This window comes from Pleurodeles waltl, chromosome 5 (assembly GCF_031143425.1).
Source record: "Pleurodeles waltl isolate 20211129_DDA chromosome 5, aPleWal1.hap1.20221129, whole genome shotgun sequence".
In the NCBI taxonomy this organism is placed as follows: domain Eukaryota; kingdom Metazoa; phylum Chordata; class Amphibia; order Caudata; family Salamandridae; genus Pleurodeles; species Pleurodeles waltl.
Genome location: NC_090444.1, coordinates 1,373,382,791 through 1,373,398,936, shown reverse-complemented (window position 1 = coordinate 1,373,398,936; position 16,146 = coordinate 1,373,382,791). Strand labels below are relative to the sequence as shown.

At 45.9% G+C, this 16,146-nt stretch overlaps 1 protein-coding gene across 1 annotated transcript in view; it reads right to left on the bottom strand.

The window, feature by feature from the left end:
- HMGN3 (high mobility group nucleosomal binding domain 3) overlaps positions 1 to 15,933 on the bottom strand; it is a 76,564-nt gene extending 60,631 nt beyond the window's left edge. Inside the window, exon 1 of the mRNA XM_069235638.1 lies at positions 15,797 to 15,933. Coding sequence (XP_069091739.1) covers positions 15,797 to 15,811 — 15 coding nt within the window. The 5' untranslated portion in view covers positions 15,812 to 15,933. The remainder of the gene's footprint in view (positions 1 to 15,796) is intronic.
- Between the last annotated feature and the right edge of the window lie 213 nt (positions 15,934 to 16,146).

Genomic DNA, 16,146 nt, shown 5'->3' with positions numbered 1-16,146 from the left:
ATGACGCCGGGTTTGATGAGAGTTTCCCCTTCTTCAAAAACATTACTATATTAGCCATATCCCATGATGGCGGAATTGCCCCTCCATTCTGTACCTGAATAAACAGTTCTATCATTACCGGAAGCAATATGGCTTTAAATGTTTTATAAAACTCTAAAGGAATTGAATCGGGGCCTGTAGCTTTACCCATGGCTAAATCCCCCAGTGCTTTGTCAATTTCCGAGATATCTATCTGTTCCCCTAGATATAAAGTATCACTCTCCGATAATTTATTGACTTTGATGGGGGTTAAAAATCTCAACATTTCTTCCTCTGAGTATATAGATGTGTCATCATACAATTCCGTATAATATCTGTGGAAAACCCTCCTAATTTGATCCACTTCTACAACCATTTGTCCTTGCCAATCTTTAATCTCTCTAATAGTCCCGGATGCTGTTTTCTGGCTTGCCAGTATTGCTAATAAACGCCCAGATTTTTCTCCATACTCGTATCCTAATGAACGCTGCGCTAGATATTTCTCTGCTATTCTTTGGGTCATAGTTTCGTTAATTGCGGCTTTAGCTATTACAACTTCCTCCTGAACCTTTTTAACATCACCCCCTGTTTCTATCGCCACAACCAACTGTCTTTCCAATACCCTCAGTTTCATTTGAAGATCTTTTACTCTGTTTTGGGTGCTTTTTTATACTAAAACTCAATGTTTCACCACGTATTCCGGCTTTTAAAGTGTCCCAGACTATCTCTACCGGAGCTGTCCCTTGGTTAAACCCCAAAAATTCGGCTATCCACTTGCTCATATGCATACAATATTCCGGGTCCCTAAGAAGCCCTCTTTCAAATGTCCATCTCCTCTCCTTTTGTTCCAACCTGTCTAATTCCAATTCTAGTACTAGGGGATTATGATCTGATACAACCCGCGGATATAACTCCATCTGACCCTGGTTTAATAATACTGGAGAGACCAGAAAATAGTCGAGTCGTGCTACTTTCACATGCGGGGCGGAGTAATAGGTATATCCAGGATCTGGCTTACATAATCTCACCCATGCGTCCACTAATCCTAGTTCTTTCTGAATAGCGACCATTGCATTATATACTCGCGGTTTCCGCCCTTGGTATTTCTTTGTAGGCGCTAAAACATCCTGTAATCCCTCCCAGGATCCATTCAAATTACAATCCCCACAAAGAATATACGGGGGAGCCCATCCTATTAATTCTATAGCCATGGTATCTAAAACTATTGGGTCATCCGTGACCGTGCTATATACGGAACAGAGTGTAAAACTACCATGTCCATAACTACACTCTACAATTACCCATCTCCCTCCCCTATCTGCCTTCTGCCTACCAAAATTTAATTAATTAGTCCGATCTAATATCGCAACCCCTTTAGTTCTAACCTCTTGTTCTGTTCGAGCAATTACTTTCATACCAAGTGTACCCAGAATTCCGGCATTCCTATATTCCACATGTGTCTCCTGTAAACAGTAAATGTCTGCTTTAAAAGTTTTAAGTTCCTCCACTACTCTACTTCTTTTACGAGGGTCATTTAACCCACAAATATTAACTGAAGCGATTCGAAGTCTAGCCATTTTCTATTTTAGGCTCTCTTTCTCTCTTTTTGTCCTCCCAAATTTTTATATCTGACTGCGCTTGCTCTTGAATTTTCCACTCAATTTGCTCCCCTCCTTTTGTCTCTCCTACCCCTGCTTTCAGTTGCTTCCCTTGTTGCACTCCTACTCCCATCCCTTTCCTTTTTACTCCCTCGTTTTCCCTCCTTTCCCTCCCTTGCCTATCCTTCTCTTCCTCCCCAACCCCTCCCTCCTTTCCCCCTCCCCAACCGCCATCCTTCCTCCCTCCCCTCCCCTCCCTGGACCAGTCCCTTCCACCCCCCTCCCGTATTAACTTCCTCCCCGAGACTGGCCCCCCCATCCTGTAGAGCAATCAGACCACTCATGGCCTGAATGTTGGCGTCGTGACAGTGCGAACCCACCCACCAGTTACCGGAGCACTTTTGCTGACCAAGAGACTCTATTTCGCTATCTGGCCCCCATCACATATTCTTTTGCTTTAATTTCTGACGTGAATATCTCTGTTTTCCCATTCAATATTATTTTGAGGCGAGCCGGGGCCAGCAAATACGCTTCCCCGCCTTTTTCTAGAACTGGTTTAATAAGTTGTCGGAGCCGCCATCTCCGTTCAACAGTAGCATGACAAAAATCAGGTCGAGTGAAAAAAGTCACCCCATCCACAGTGCGAGGGGTATTTGGGCGGGTTTTATCCAAGATCTCCTGTCGCAGTAAATAATTCCCAAAATACACTAAAATTGCTCTAGGATATTTGGAATCTGCACGTTGGCCCCCCTCCCGCCGGTTTAGCGGAAACCTATGTACACGCTGCAGTTCATTCTCCCAGCTCCAGTTCCCCAGCTCCGGAAAAGCACCACGCAAAAAATTGATCATATATGTCCGTATATTGGTTCCTTCTAGCCCTTCCGGTATACCCAGAATTCTGAGATTATTCCTTCTTTGCCTGTTTTCAAAATCTTCCAATTTCCACATTACATCTGTCAATTGTTCATCCCTCATAGTATTCTGTTCTTTAAGATTAACAACATCCTCCTCGACCGTTACGATCCTTTCTTCCATTAAGGATAGCTTAGTCCCAATTTTTGTACATGATTTGGCCACTTTACAAACTGTTCCCTGTAATCTCTTCGTGGCAACCCTTGCACGTCGACTTTCGATCCTTGTTTCTGTTTGCAACTCTTTAATTGAGTTATAAATTGACTGCAGCATTCCTGCCTCAGCCCCCAGTGCGGGTGGGCTATAAGTAGGGGGGCCAATATCTGATTCCTTATTGCCATTAGCTGAGCCCTGGTTAGTTAAAGTTATAGATGAGGAATCTGAGTCCAATACCTGCATAGTCCCATTTTAAATTCCTACCGCCCATGGATGACGGGTTTCCTGAGGACCCCTGAGCGCAAGGCCGTGCTTTGACCAATTTACGCTGTCGGCGCAGCTGTCGCACTGTAGGTTCGTTGCTTGAAGTTTTATCTTCCGTCTCCGAAGTTTCACTGTCCTCAGACCCGCCAAGACTGTGATCGCCACTGCTGAGATCAGACTCTGTCAAAGAATAACATTTATCACTATTATCCTTTCCCCATTCCACCAATTGAGAGACTTTTCCTGCTATTTTGCCCAAGGTTTTAGTATTTGAGAAACTCTTATGCAAATTCTCTTCTTCTGTTGTAGATTTTAATATAGACGCACCTCCTTCCCCATCTCGATATTCCAATTGCTCAGACCAGTCGAATTGTTGTGCTTGAGGCTGCTTAATCTCGGTATAAGAGCCAGAATTCTTTTCTCTTACCTCCCTCTGATTGTCTTCTGACTCTGGCATGCCTTGCTTAAGATTCACAGAAGGATCGTTGTTCATAATACATCCACTTATACTACTACTGCTCGGAAGGGGTTCTGTCCCAACCACCTTACTCTCAGAGGGGAGGGTTAAATGTACAGGCCGCATATCCTGTGCCCCTCCTTCAAGAAACGTTGTGATAGTAGATTGACTTTTGCCCTTAATTTCGGTGGGGGGAGTGGTAATACTACTCTCACTTGTCTTAACACCTCAACATATTTTCCACGGCCGGTTTAGCAACCGCTGTCGTCAGGCGTTTGTTTGATCCCGTTTGCTCTCCTTTGCCGCGACCAGCCCGTGTCACTTTCACCCCTTCCATCTTTTCTCCTAAATTCCGGAAGGGTTTGGGAGGCATCTTAGTCTTTAATGCGTGTGCCAACAGCCTAAATAGTCCTTTTACCCCAGACGACACTAAAGCTGTATCTGCTATTATTTGTTTTGTCAAGTTTTTCCAAAGCCATAAGGGGGTTTATAAATGTCGACCGAGATCATCTTGCACACTTAATACCAGCATCAGAGTTCTCAGATATTCGCTCTCCCCCTTCTCTCTTTTTTTCCCCCCCCAAACCACTCCCCTCTGTCCAATATTTTTTACCTCCCCCTCTTACCGCAGTAGTAGAGTAGTAGAGTACACCTGGCTCTCCACCTGTTTGTTTTCTCTTGTTTATTGTTTTTTCCCCCCGCCGAGCTCTTGTCCTTTGTCCTTGTCCTGTCTGCTTTTCTTCTTGATCTCCTCCTAAATTCGCCCTTCTGCTCCTCCAGATAAAAGCAGAGTTTTTAATCCTGGTAGTCCTTTGCAGCTACAAGCATAATCTTTCAAAAAAAAAAAAGGAAGGGGAGCCTCTCCGCCCCATATGCCTTCTTGCAAAGGGATTGTCAAGCTTTGTGCAGCTTTGTGCAGCCTTATCCGTGCAATCTTACCCCAGACGCCAGTGGCTCAATGTAGCTCCTCACTTTCTTCCATGCGGGGTGAAAGAAACCAAAAAAGGCAAAACGACCAGCAAACCAAACTCGGCCCGGTTTCAATTGCCTATCACTGCCGTAATCACTTCGGCCGCCACCGCCCTCCCCCCCCCCCCCCCCCCCCCCGGCAGCTGAACCGCGGGGGAGAGTGAATAATAAAGACGGGCCGAAATTCGGCCTCTATCCGCCGTCGCCCGTTTTATTCCGCCGCGGCCACCGTGGCCGTTTACACTCTTTTCACTCCCGCTGCGAGCACAACCGCGGGAGAGGAAAAACGAACCGCTCCCGTGGGAAGCTCGCAGCGTGTCAGGCTGCTCCACCACGGACGCCTCGGACGCCGTTCCTTCGGCTCCCCTGGTGGGCGGAACTGCGAGAACGCAGTTACGCTGACGCCATGTTGCCCCCCTGAAAGAAAAAAAAAAAAAAAAAAAAAAAGGAACAGTAAAGTGTACACAACTTTGTGTCACACAACACCAACAACAAAGCAACATCACATCCAACAATACAACTGACACCCTCACATTCCACACATGCCATGGACTGTCATCATATTCAAAACACAAATGTATGGATGTGGCATTTAATACAAACACCCCTCCCATTAAACTTCCCTGTAATGGATCCACACATCACCCACATTGCAACACAATGGAAGGACAATTGGATGCACAATAGTCAGAGAGACAAATATCCAAAGCTCACTATGCACACAAAACCTGCACAATAGGGATGGGGGCATCAGAATCACTCAGAGAAGGATGCTGCACTGGGACACATACCACTTTACTCACGCCCTAAAAGAACATTTGCACAGGAATTGGCCCTACATGTAGCTCATCAACAAACAATACTAGAGCCAAGTGACATTAATATCTGTACAAAGTGAAAGTGCAAGTCAAGAAAGCACACACAACTGCAACTCAATGGAACATACATCTAGATGAAGTAGCTGCAAGGTACAGATATCAAAATGGACACATGCATAGTCAAATACAAAGGAACACACTCCATGTCTGCACAAAGAAAACTCAAACTGCCACACATGTGACCAATATACAATCCATATCAGGGGGAAATTCAATACCATATATGCTGACATTGAACCACACAAGATTAAATACTTACCGTACCAAACAGAACACAATGCTATTACACCGCATTTGGATTAACACACACATATTCATACAGTCAACATCTACCTTTGTCTTGGAGGACACCAGCACTGCCCACAAAGTCAGGTATTGCAAACTACAGCAACTGGGCCCACAAGCAGGGTCAAACACACACAATTGTATGCAAACAACACAAGTTATTCAGAAACTACATAAAGGTAGAAATGAAATTGCAGGACAAATGTGTACCCAACAAAGTGAAAACTTGGGTTTAATAATGAAGAATTTCTCAAGAGCAAAGGCCATTGAAGAAAACAAAAAAAAAAAAAACAAAAAAAAAAAAAACACAAAAATCACAATTTCTGAACCAAGATCTATCTTTTGTGGCTAATACAGTGATCAGGCCATTCAGCACCTACAAGTCCCTGGTAAATTTAGGGCATGGGTACTGAAGAGGGGCACCATAGCTGCAGCACAACTTGTGCCACTCAGAGGGACCCAGCACCAACATTATGCAGCCTGACATTACAGGCTGTGTGACAAGATGCTCCCAAAATTGAAAACATGAGATGTTACATAGCTTGTGTGCCATATCCCCTAAACACAGCATGCAATATATGTAAGTCACCCCTCTAGCACAACTTACAGCCCTTACACAGGGTGCATTATATTACATGTGAAGACATATCTGTCTAAGCAGATGTGCCCCTGTTATGTCTGTCGATTCTCATACATAGTAAGTGACCAGGGAGGCCATTTTAAATGCATGTGCTGGACACTGGTCACTATGACTTCCCCAGCTACATGATGGCTTCTCTGAATCCTGGGGTGTTTGGTATCAACCATCTCATAATAAGCGGCAGCTGACCAGGCACCAACCCTTCCAGCCTGCCTGCTGAACTTAACAGACTCTGCACAAAAAGACTTGTCCTGCAGCTGCAGCTTCAAGAAACCCAGGAAGCCTGTCTGCCTTCTAAAAAGACAGACTCCAGTGAGAAGCAGACCTGTGCAGCAGACCTGCGCAGCAACAAAGTATCCAACAAGGGCTCTGCAGCTTGAAGACTTGAAGACCAGACACCTGAAGTGACTTCTGCACCCGACGACCTCAACCCGGTGAGAGGCCCACCAATGGTGCCAGCAAGACTCCCGAGAGCCAGAGTCCACCAGAATGTCACTCCTAGACTCATCCAAGTTGTCTGCAGTCCCCCTCTCCCATAACCTGTGGTGAGAGAAAACCAAACACCCACAACAACTACTGCACAAGTCGCCCATGAGCAAACTGAGTAGGGCCAACAGTGCCAACAACATTCACCGGCTCCCCTGAGCTTGAGCCCACCTTGGTTGACCACCTGCTGGACTTCGACAGCACCTGCAGCCTCGGCACGCAGGACCCCCTGACCACGAGTGCTGCCGGAAGAGAAAACCTGAAGCTTAGAATGCTTAAAGACACCCCTGCATCTGTCACCCCTCTGCACAGGAGAAGAGGACCAAAGGTGCACATATGTCCCCGAGCAAAACAGGTCTACTACCTACCTGCTTGATGTATCTGACTGACTTCCTAGTCAGAGCCTGCAGCTTGCTTGTCACAAGATCAGAAACCCATAAAGAACTATTGGGCACCTGACGCACTACGGTACTTCGGCACTCAGCGCTGCCCGGTGTGACCTGTTGGTGTGGTTCTGATTGGTGCCCAGTCTTACCTTTGCTTCCTGAGCAAGACCGTGCAAGTCAATTTTAACCCTGTGATGGCTGAACACTGTTTTCCTCCATTGGATAACAATGGGAGAACTCTGAAAATTGCACTGTGTTGATTTCTGAAACTGCAAAGTATTTATGCTTAAAAGGCTACTTACCTGATTGCGAAGTTCTTGGGTTTGAAACATATATGAAAAGAATTTTTATTTTAAATTGTTCTTGGATTTATCCAATGAGTGTGCGTCTTATTTATTGCCTCAGTGAGTACAACAAATGCTAACACTACCCTCTGATAAACCCAACTGCTTGCCCACACTACCACAAATAGAGCACTAGTACTATCCTATTTTGCCTCTGCAGTACTAAAAGGGGATCCACTGGACTATCTGCACAGTGTGCTTCATTTAAGTGCATTACATAGAAAGCCAGCTTCCTGTAAGCGCCTTTGAACTGATATTTTAAATGATTTATATCAGCATAGTGAAATGCATGCCAAATCTCAACATACATAAACGATGACTATTGATGCTACTTCTGATGCTACACAACCATGTTATGCTTTGTGGTAAAGAAATACACCAATGTTTGTTGATTTCAAACTAAACATATTATCAGTGTTTATAAAGCCCTTGCAGGAACAAAGTCAAACCTATCACAAGTTATGTTGTGTTTCAAAACCAACCCTATTCCACTGTACACGACCATCACTTAAAACATAAATAAAACAATTAACAGTTCTGCAAGTTATCAAAAAGGCATGGCTTTTTGCAATATACTACTCGACTGCATGTTTGCGAATGCTACATGTTACTACAAAAAAAGTGCAAGACACACAATGATATGACTTGTCACTAAGAAAAAGCTGCAAATCCATTAAAGAGGTGATAATATTTGATTTATGAGGGATAGAGAGGCAAAACACTTACCACTGTTTTAACTACTACTGTGAATGGCAAGGACTCACTTGTGTGCAGTAAAGACACTTCTTGAGCATCAGAGGTTGCACGAACTAGAAAGAACTCACAGAAGACATCCTCACAGTTCCTTAAAAGATCTCAGGGCAATAAAGAATGTCAGATGGAAGCCAGGTAGCCGGTCATCCAAAGGGTCTCATCCTACGTGGAACCCTTCTGCTCTTTACCCGAATGCTTCAAAATCATGTTGTTGAGTTTGCCCATAAGGCACATAGAAAAGTAACATCCACCAAGATGCTCCTCCGACAGAAAGTCTGGTCGTCACACCTGGTAGCAGAGAAAGTGGTTTGTGCTGTGAGTCAAGCGTTAAGTTAAGACATCGCTCCAGACTCACTTAAAATGGCACAGATACCAGCACAAGTCTGGAAGGAAACAGTTGTTGATTTTTTGGACGAACAACAACTTGTCAATACTTCCTAGTAGTCAGAGTGTGCTCCCTATTTCCAGAAGTCATTGTAGTGCCCAGAACTTACTCTGATGTGACTATCCCCAGTGTAAATAAACAGTTTTCCTCCTTTGGTATCCCTGGCGTGGTCATGCCTGAGAATATACCATTGACCCCCTTTTTGGAAAAAGAATTCAAGGATTTTGCAAGAAAACTGGGATTCAGATATTGGAAAATTACTCACTTGTGGCTTCAGGTCAATCATATGGCTAAAATATTCACAGGACCCCTAAAAAGGAATTGCAAGTAGCAAAACTAACACCAGCTGCTATAGGATGTCCTATGCCAAACACTATTTGATTACTGATACACCTTACAGCAGGATGTCTGTGTATCTCCTGCTGAAGTGATGCATGAGTGCAAGGATTTGTGAGCCCCTTTCACATCAAGAGAAGGGCACAACAGCCTGTATTCCTTTCACTAAACAGTAGATGGATGAGGCAGCAAAGGATAAATTGAGGCACTATGCAGGGAAGTGGCACAGAGCTCATTCTTAACAAAAGAAGTAAGCAGAGGAAAGAAGATACTAATTTTGACCCTCACACCCACGTGTGATCAGTGATATCAAGGATACCGTGATTACAGCTTGGAGAGGTCATCATTAGAAATTTGGAATGTTTCAGGCATTTACAAAGAGGGGAGTGAGGTTAAACTTACTGATGGCAGTCAGGAAAAGATAAATGCTTTTTATTTGGAGAACGATGGCTGGGAAGATCTTAAGAGTTGCCTTGCACATCTCTATAAGCATTTCCATCATACCAAGTATTTTACCAGAAGTGTAGTGCGGATGCTTTAACAAAGCTTTGTCTTATGAAAAACAATTAAATGTCTCAAAACAAAAAAACAAAAACAACTTAAATGTCTAGTGCACGCCAGCTGTGACTGGTAACGTGGGCCTAAAGTAGCAACCAGATGCTACCAAATACCTAGGTATGTGGCTTGGTAAAGACATTAAACACTGTCTCAATGAATGAACACAAAACCCTTACCAAAATAAAAGACCTTCTCAAAACATGTCCCCTGGTGGGGTTGGATGGATACCGTTATAATGATGAGGGCACCTCTGGTCAACTTTATTATCAGTATCTCCCTGTATCACTCTCCCCATCCTTTTTCAAATTGGCAGATAATTATATATACACATTTTTATGGAGGGGCAAGAAAGCAAGAATTTGCATGATCACATTGAGATGAGTAAAACCTCTGGAGGTGTAAACCTACCTGACTATCCATCATACCAACAAGCATTCCTGGCATCTCAGGTATCCTGGTGGTTTCTGGTGCATGACTCCTGTCCCCATCCTTGGCTTAGTACAGAGACTCCATTAACATGTCACTTGCTTCTCTCAGCGCCACTCTCTCTATACACAACTTCGCCCAATTTCCTTTGGAACATTCATATCTATAATAATGGATACAATTTCGGCCCACCTACAGCTTGATAAGTGGTTAGACAATCAAATATCTGGCTCAACTACGGCCTCCTTAAGGCACAACTGTAGGATTAAATTGGATGGGAAGATAGTCCTCAGGGAATCATGGGTGAGGAAGGGTATAAACTCTGCAGGCACCCATTCACACCCTATCTGGTTCTCAGCCCTATGCCCGACATTTGAGTTATAAGAGATCACATTTATAAATTCCTGAGACCGAAAAGCACAGTGTAAATTGAAGTTTCCATACCAATCTGACCTACCCGGTATGCTAGGTAATTTAGAGAGAAAGGGCCACTCCACATCACAGGTGTAGGAGGCTGGCCTGTAGTGGGTACCAGAGGTACTTACACCTTGTGCCAGGTCCAGTTATCCCTTATTGGTGTATAAGAGGTGTTTCTAGCAGCTTAGAAGGTAGCTATGGCAAAGCAGCTTAGGCTGAACTAGGAGACATGTAAAGTTCCTACTATACCACTGGTGTCATATGCACAATATCATAAGAAAACACAATACACAGAAGTACTAAAAATAAAGGTACTTTATTTTTATGACAATATGCCAAAAGTATCTCAGTGAGTACCCTCAGTATGAGGATAAGTTATATACACAAGGTATATGTACACAAACCAAAAGTATGCAGGTAATAGTAAGAAAAGTAATGCAAGCAGTGTAAAGTTACACTAGATTGCAATAGAAGTACACAGGTATAGGGGCAACACAAATCATACTCCAAAAGTGGGATGCGAACCACGAATGGACCCCAAACCTATGTGAGCTTATAGAGGGTCGCTGGGACTGTAAGAAAACAGTGACGGTTAGAAAAATAGCCCACCCCAAGACCCTGAAAGGTAGGTGTAAAGTGCACCTACTACCCCCAGAGAGCACAGAAGTCGTGATAGGGGGATTCTGCAGGAAGAACAAACACCAGCAATGCAACAACAGTGGATTTCCGGACCTGAGTACCTGTAAGACAAGGGGACCAAGTCCAATAGCCGCGACAGTGTCAAGAGTGGGAAGGAGCCCAGGAAATGCCAGCTGAGGGTGCAAGGAAGCTGCCACCTGTTGGAAGAAGCTTGGAGTTCTGCAAGAAAGAAGAGGACTAGGAACTTCCCCTTTGGAGGATGGATGTCCCACGTCGCGATGAAGCTTGCAGATGTGTTCCCACGCAGAAAGACCGCCAACAAGCCTTGCTAGCTGTAAGGGTCGCAGTAGAGGTTTCTGGGTGCTGCTGTGGCCCAGGAGGGACCAGGATGTTGCCACTTGGATGAGGAGACAGAGGGGGCGCCCAGCAACGTAGGGAGCCCTCACAGAAGCAGGCAGCACCCACAGAAGTACCTGAACAGGCACTTGGAAGAAGACTGAACCGGAGTCCACGCGAAGTCACAAAAGGGAGTCCCACGACGCCGGAGGACAACTCAGAAGGTTGTGCACTGCAGGTTAGAGTGTCGGGGACCCAGGCTTGGCTGTGCACGAAGGAAATCCTGGAAGAGTGCACAGGAGCCGGAGCAGCTGAAAATTATGTGGTACCCAGCAATGCAGTCTAGCGTGGGGAGGCAAGGACTTACCTCCACCAAACTTGGACTGAAGAGTCACTGGACTGTGGAGTCACTTGGACAGAGTTGCTGAGTTCCAGGGACCATGCTCGTCGTGCTGAGAGGGGACCCAGAGGACCAGTGATGCAGTCTTTTAGTGCCTGCGGTTGCAGGGGGAAGATTCTGTCGACCCACAGGAGATTTCTTCAGAGCTCCTGGTGCAGAAAGGAGGGAGGCTACCCCCAGAGCATGCACCACCTGGAAACAGTTGAGAAAGCCGGCAGGATGAAGCAATACAAAGTTGCTAGTAGTCATCTTGCTACTTTGTTGCGGTTTTGCAGGCGTCCTGAGCAGTCAGCAGTCGATCCTTTGGCAGAAGGTGAAGAGGGAGATGCAGAGGAACTCTGGTGAGCTCTTGCATTCATTTTCTGGTGAGATCCCCAAAGCAGAGACCCTAAATATCCAGAAAAGGAGGTTTGGCTACCTAGGAAGGAGGATTGGCTACCAAGAGAGGTAAGAGCCTATCAGAAGGAGCCTCTGACGTCACCTGCTGGCACTGGCCACTCAGAGCAGTCCAGTGTGACACAAACACCTCTGTTTTCAAGATGGCAGAGGTCTGGGACACACTGGAGGAGCTCTGGGCACCTCCCCTGGGAGGTGCAGGTCAGGGGAGTGGTCACTCCCCTTTCCTTTGTCCAGTTTCGCGCCAGAGCAGGGCTGGGGAATCCCTGAACCGGTGTAGACTGGCTTATGCAGAGATGGGCACCATCTGTGCCCATCAAAGCATTTCCAGAGACTGGGGCAGGCTACTCCTCCCCAGCCCTTCACACTTATTTCCAAAGGGAGAGGGTGTTACACCCTCTCTCAGAGGAAGTCCTTTGTTCTGCCTTCCTGGACCAGGGCTGCCTGGACCCCAGGAGGGCAGAAACCTGTCTGAGGGGTTGGCAGCAGCAGCAGTGGAAACCCCGGAAAGGCAGTTTGGCAGTACCCGGGTTCTGTGCTAGAGACCCGGGGGATCATGGAATTGTCCCCCCAACAATTCCATGATCTTAGACATGTTGCATGGCCATGTTCGGAGTTACCATTGTGATGCTGTACATAGGTAGTGACCTATGTACAGTGCACGCGTGTAATGGTGTCCCCGCACTCACAAAGTCCGGGGAATTTGCCCTGAACAATGTGGGGGCACCTTGGCTAGTGCCAGGGTGCCCACACACCAAGTAACTTTGCACCCAACTTTCACCAGGTGAAGGTTAGACATATAGGTGACTTATAAGTTACCTAAGTGCAGTGGTAAATGGCTGTGAAATAACGTGGACGTTATTTCACTCAGGCTGCACTGGCATTCCTGTGTAAGAATTGTCTGAGCTCCCTATGGGTGGCAAAAGAAATGCTGCAGCCCATAGGGATCTCCTGGAACCCCAATACCCTGGGTACCTCAGTACCATATACTAGTGAATTATATGGGTGTACCAGTATGCCAATGTGAATTGGTGAAATTGGTCACTAGCCTGTTAGTGACAAATTTGGAAAGCAGAGAGAGCATAACCACTGAGGTTCTGGTTAGCAAAGATTCAGTGAGACAGTTAGGCATCACACAGGGCACATACTTATGAGAACTGGGGCCCTGCCTGGCAGGGTCCCAGTGACACAGACTAAAACAACATATATACAGTGAAATATGGGGGTAACATGCCAGGCAAGATGGTACTTTCCTACAATGAACTCCTTTGAAAAATGGAGGAATTTGTTGTGCTCCGTTAGACGGGCAGATATCATGTATGCAACACTGCACAGTAACTGCTGATCCAGATGCCTTTGGGACTTCTTTGATATATATCCACAGAAAATCAAACCACCACAGGTGCTCTCTTGAACAATAGGTTCCTAAATACAGGGCGTGATTGTTGCTTACTGAAATCTACTGCTCCTGCCAATGTCATTGCAGTTAATTGCTGGTGGACCTGTCGGATTGCCATGATGTAGCTCTTTCTTTCCACTCTCTCTTTTCCCACTCTCCTTGGGGCTCTTTCTCTCCTTTATGTCTCCTTTTTCCATGATATGATTTATCGATACCATAGTATGCTTTTGTGATATATCACTGGTTACCTCCGAGCCACAGACCCTTTACCACAGTTTTTGCTTAAACTAACAAGTTAAATCTGGTGGAGTCGTTTTTTGGATTGTGTGAACTCCTAAAATTGTATGTAATCGTAGTCTCTATAAGCATTCCCACCAGACTATGTACTGTAACAGAAGTGTGATGTGGATTCTTTATCATGGCTTGGTCTTATGAAAATCAAGAAGATGTCTTAAAACAAAAAAAATGCAAAAGAGTTGCCTTGCATCAATTGACACATTGAGGCTTTTTATACATGTTCCACGGTTGTGTCTCCCTCCCCATATTATCTCTACTGCTTCTGCCCCAGCCACTTCCTCAAGACCAGTTTCTTCGCCTAGCCTGAGAGAGACCTCGCCAGACTATGTGGCTTCTGAGAGCGTCATCACTATAATGGACTGATACTCAAGTATGTATGTATGTTGCGGGGGATGTAGTCATGATGCGCCCTGATTTTGAGCTGGTCTCGCCCTCTGGCGCCATCTCAGGCACCACACTGAGGTGAGCGAGCGGCTGCTAGAGACGGTTGTGCTCGATCACAGAGCTGAGCAAAAGTACTCGCGCTGCGCCACCGTCTCCCATGCTATGGCATAGTACGCACGCGGCCTCCTATCTTTGGGGATAAACATTTCACAAGTCGTGTTGTTTGTGCGGATAGCCATTAATTACTGTTGACGGATTTTGTGAAAAAATATTTCATAAATAACTAATGCATTCATATTTGCCAAGTGACTCAACAACATTAGAATAGGAGTCCAGACTTTCTTTTTACTGAGCCTTTCCTCTGATAATGTCAGCAGGGCCGGTAAAATCTGTTAAAGAAAATTTGTGAGGACGTGATAGTTGTCGCAGAGCTCGTAATTCTGCTCACTGCGTCAACGTCTGTTAATACACGACTCCGTCTTTACTGTACGGTGTTTAGGAATAAGCTGGTTTGTTGCAAAAAAAATAATAACTCGTAAACATTCTGCGAAATATACTGCTGCTCAGCTGCGTTAAACTGCAGTTTAAAGTAATTAAGCGAGGGGGAAACAAAGGGAGGGAACGGTAGTTCGTTCTACTTTGATTGGACTACGACATTGTGACGTCACGTTTACCCCCCAAACAGACTTAACCGTTCCCGTACTTTGCAAGATATCAGCTGGTGGCGTATGAGCGAGCTGTAAGCGGGCAATGAAGAATTCGGGGCATGTGGCGGCTTTGGAATCTCGCGCCTTCAGTGCAAAGTGTGTGCCCTTGAAGTACGATTTAACACGTTCCATGCGTCTAGGGTGAGACTTGTGGTGTGAGCACTTTAAAGAGTTTTAACCTCGCCACTCCTGTGATTTAAACACTGTAGATGAAGACCATGCCATATGCTATCAGAATAAAGCGCGACCGCGATGTCGCCAACGAAGGCGAAACCTGCGCTTTGAGTACGGTAGCTTCCCACTCCCAAGCAGGCAAAGTGTATGCAAATGTGTACCAACAGCATGAAACCTAGGGCGCGTAGCAACAGTTCACACTGACGTAGGGATGACACGCCAGGTCCAGCATATCAGACAAGAAAACTATGATAATTAACTAATCAATCAAGAAATAAAGATTTCATAGCTCTGGTAGACGAATGACGAACGATTCTGGCTAGCCACACCCACAGCCAATAAAATCACGTTCCCCATGAAACGGGGGAGGTAAGGGGGCGGTTTGGCCGCGGTTGTCTGTATTGTCAAGTAATGCATTTCTTTGTCCTGTGTGGTGGTGGGGGGTTGTCCCGCCCCTATTCGCTATGCTTTGGCCTCTCTGGTCGGTGAGAAGACATACAGGGTGTGGAGAGTTGCTGGGCGGACGGACTGTTACCAATGACTTGCCTATAGGAGCTGCGCGAACGATGGAAAGGCACATAGGCAGCTGCATGTACCGGGTGCGCGCCATCAAAAAGGCGCATTAAGTATACAAGGAGGCTTATGCCCTCTTGCACTTCACAGTTTCCCATGAGGGAGGTTCTGCATGTTACCTCCACGGTCCCTACACCAGTTCTTAGCCCCGCGCAATAAGCTTACGCTGTATAAGCCCACAACAGTGCACTAGGCCGAGAGCACTGTTAGGCGGAGGCCTCACCTTCCTCTTCGGCATGATGGTGACAGCGGCGACGCAGCTGCGTATATAGTGCTGATGCTGCTCTGGGCTCCAAGCACGCTCTGAACTGCACAGACTCTGATCCGCGTTCCACCAGCCGCGCCTCCCATGACGACATTTTTTTAACCCCTGCTTGGGTGACGTCACCTATTCCGCCCCTTCGGATGAAACCAATGTTGTCCATTCAAAAGGCTGGAGGGGGAACGCCTGCCTAGCAAAAGAATGACAAGTATAGGGATTGGTTAGGGTTACAGGAGGAGTCGATAATAAGCGGTATTGGCCTATTAGAACACAGCCGCTGGGTTCAAGCAGAGCTGCTCACTGCCTCAGCA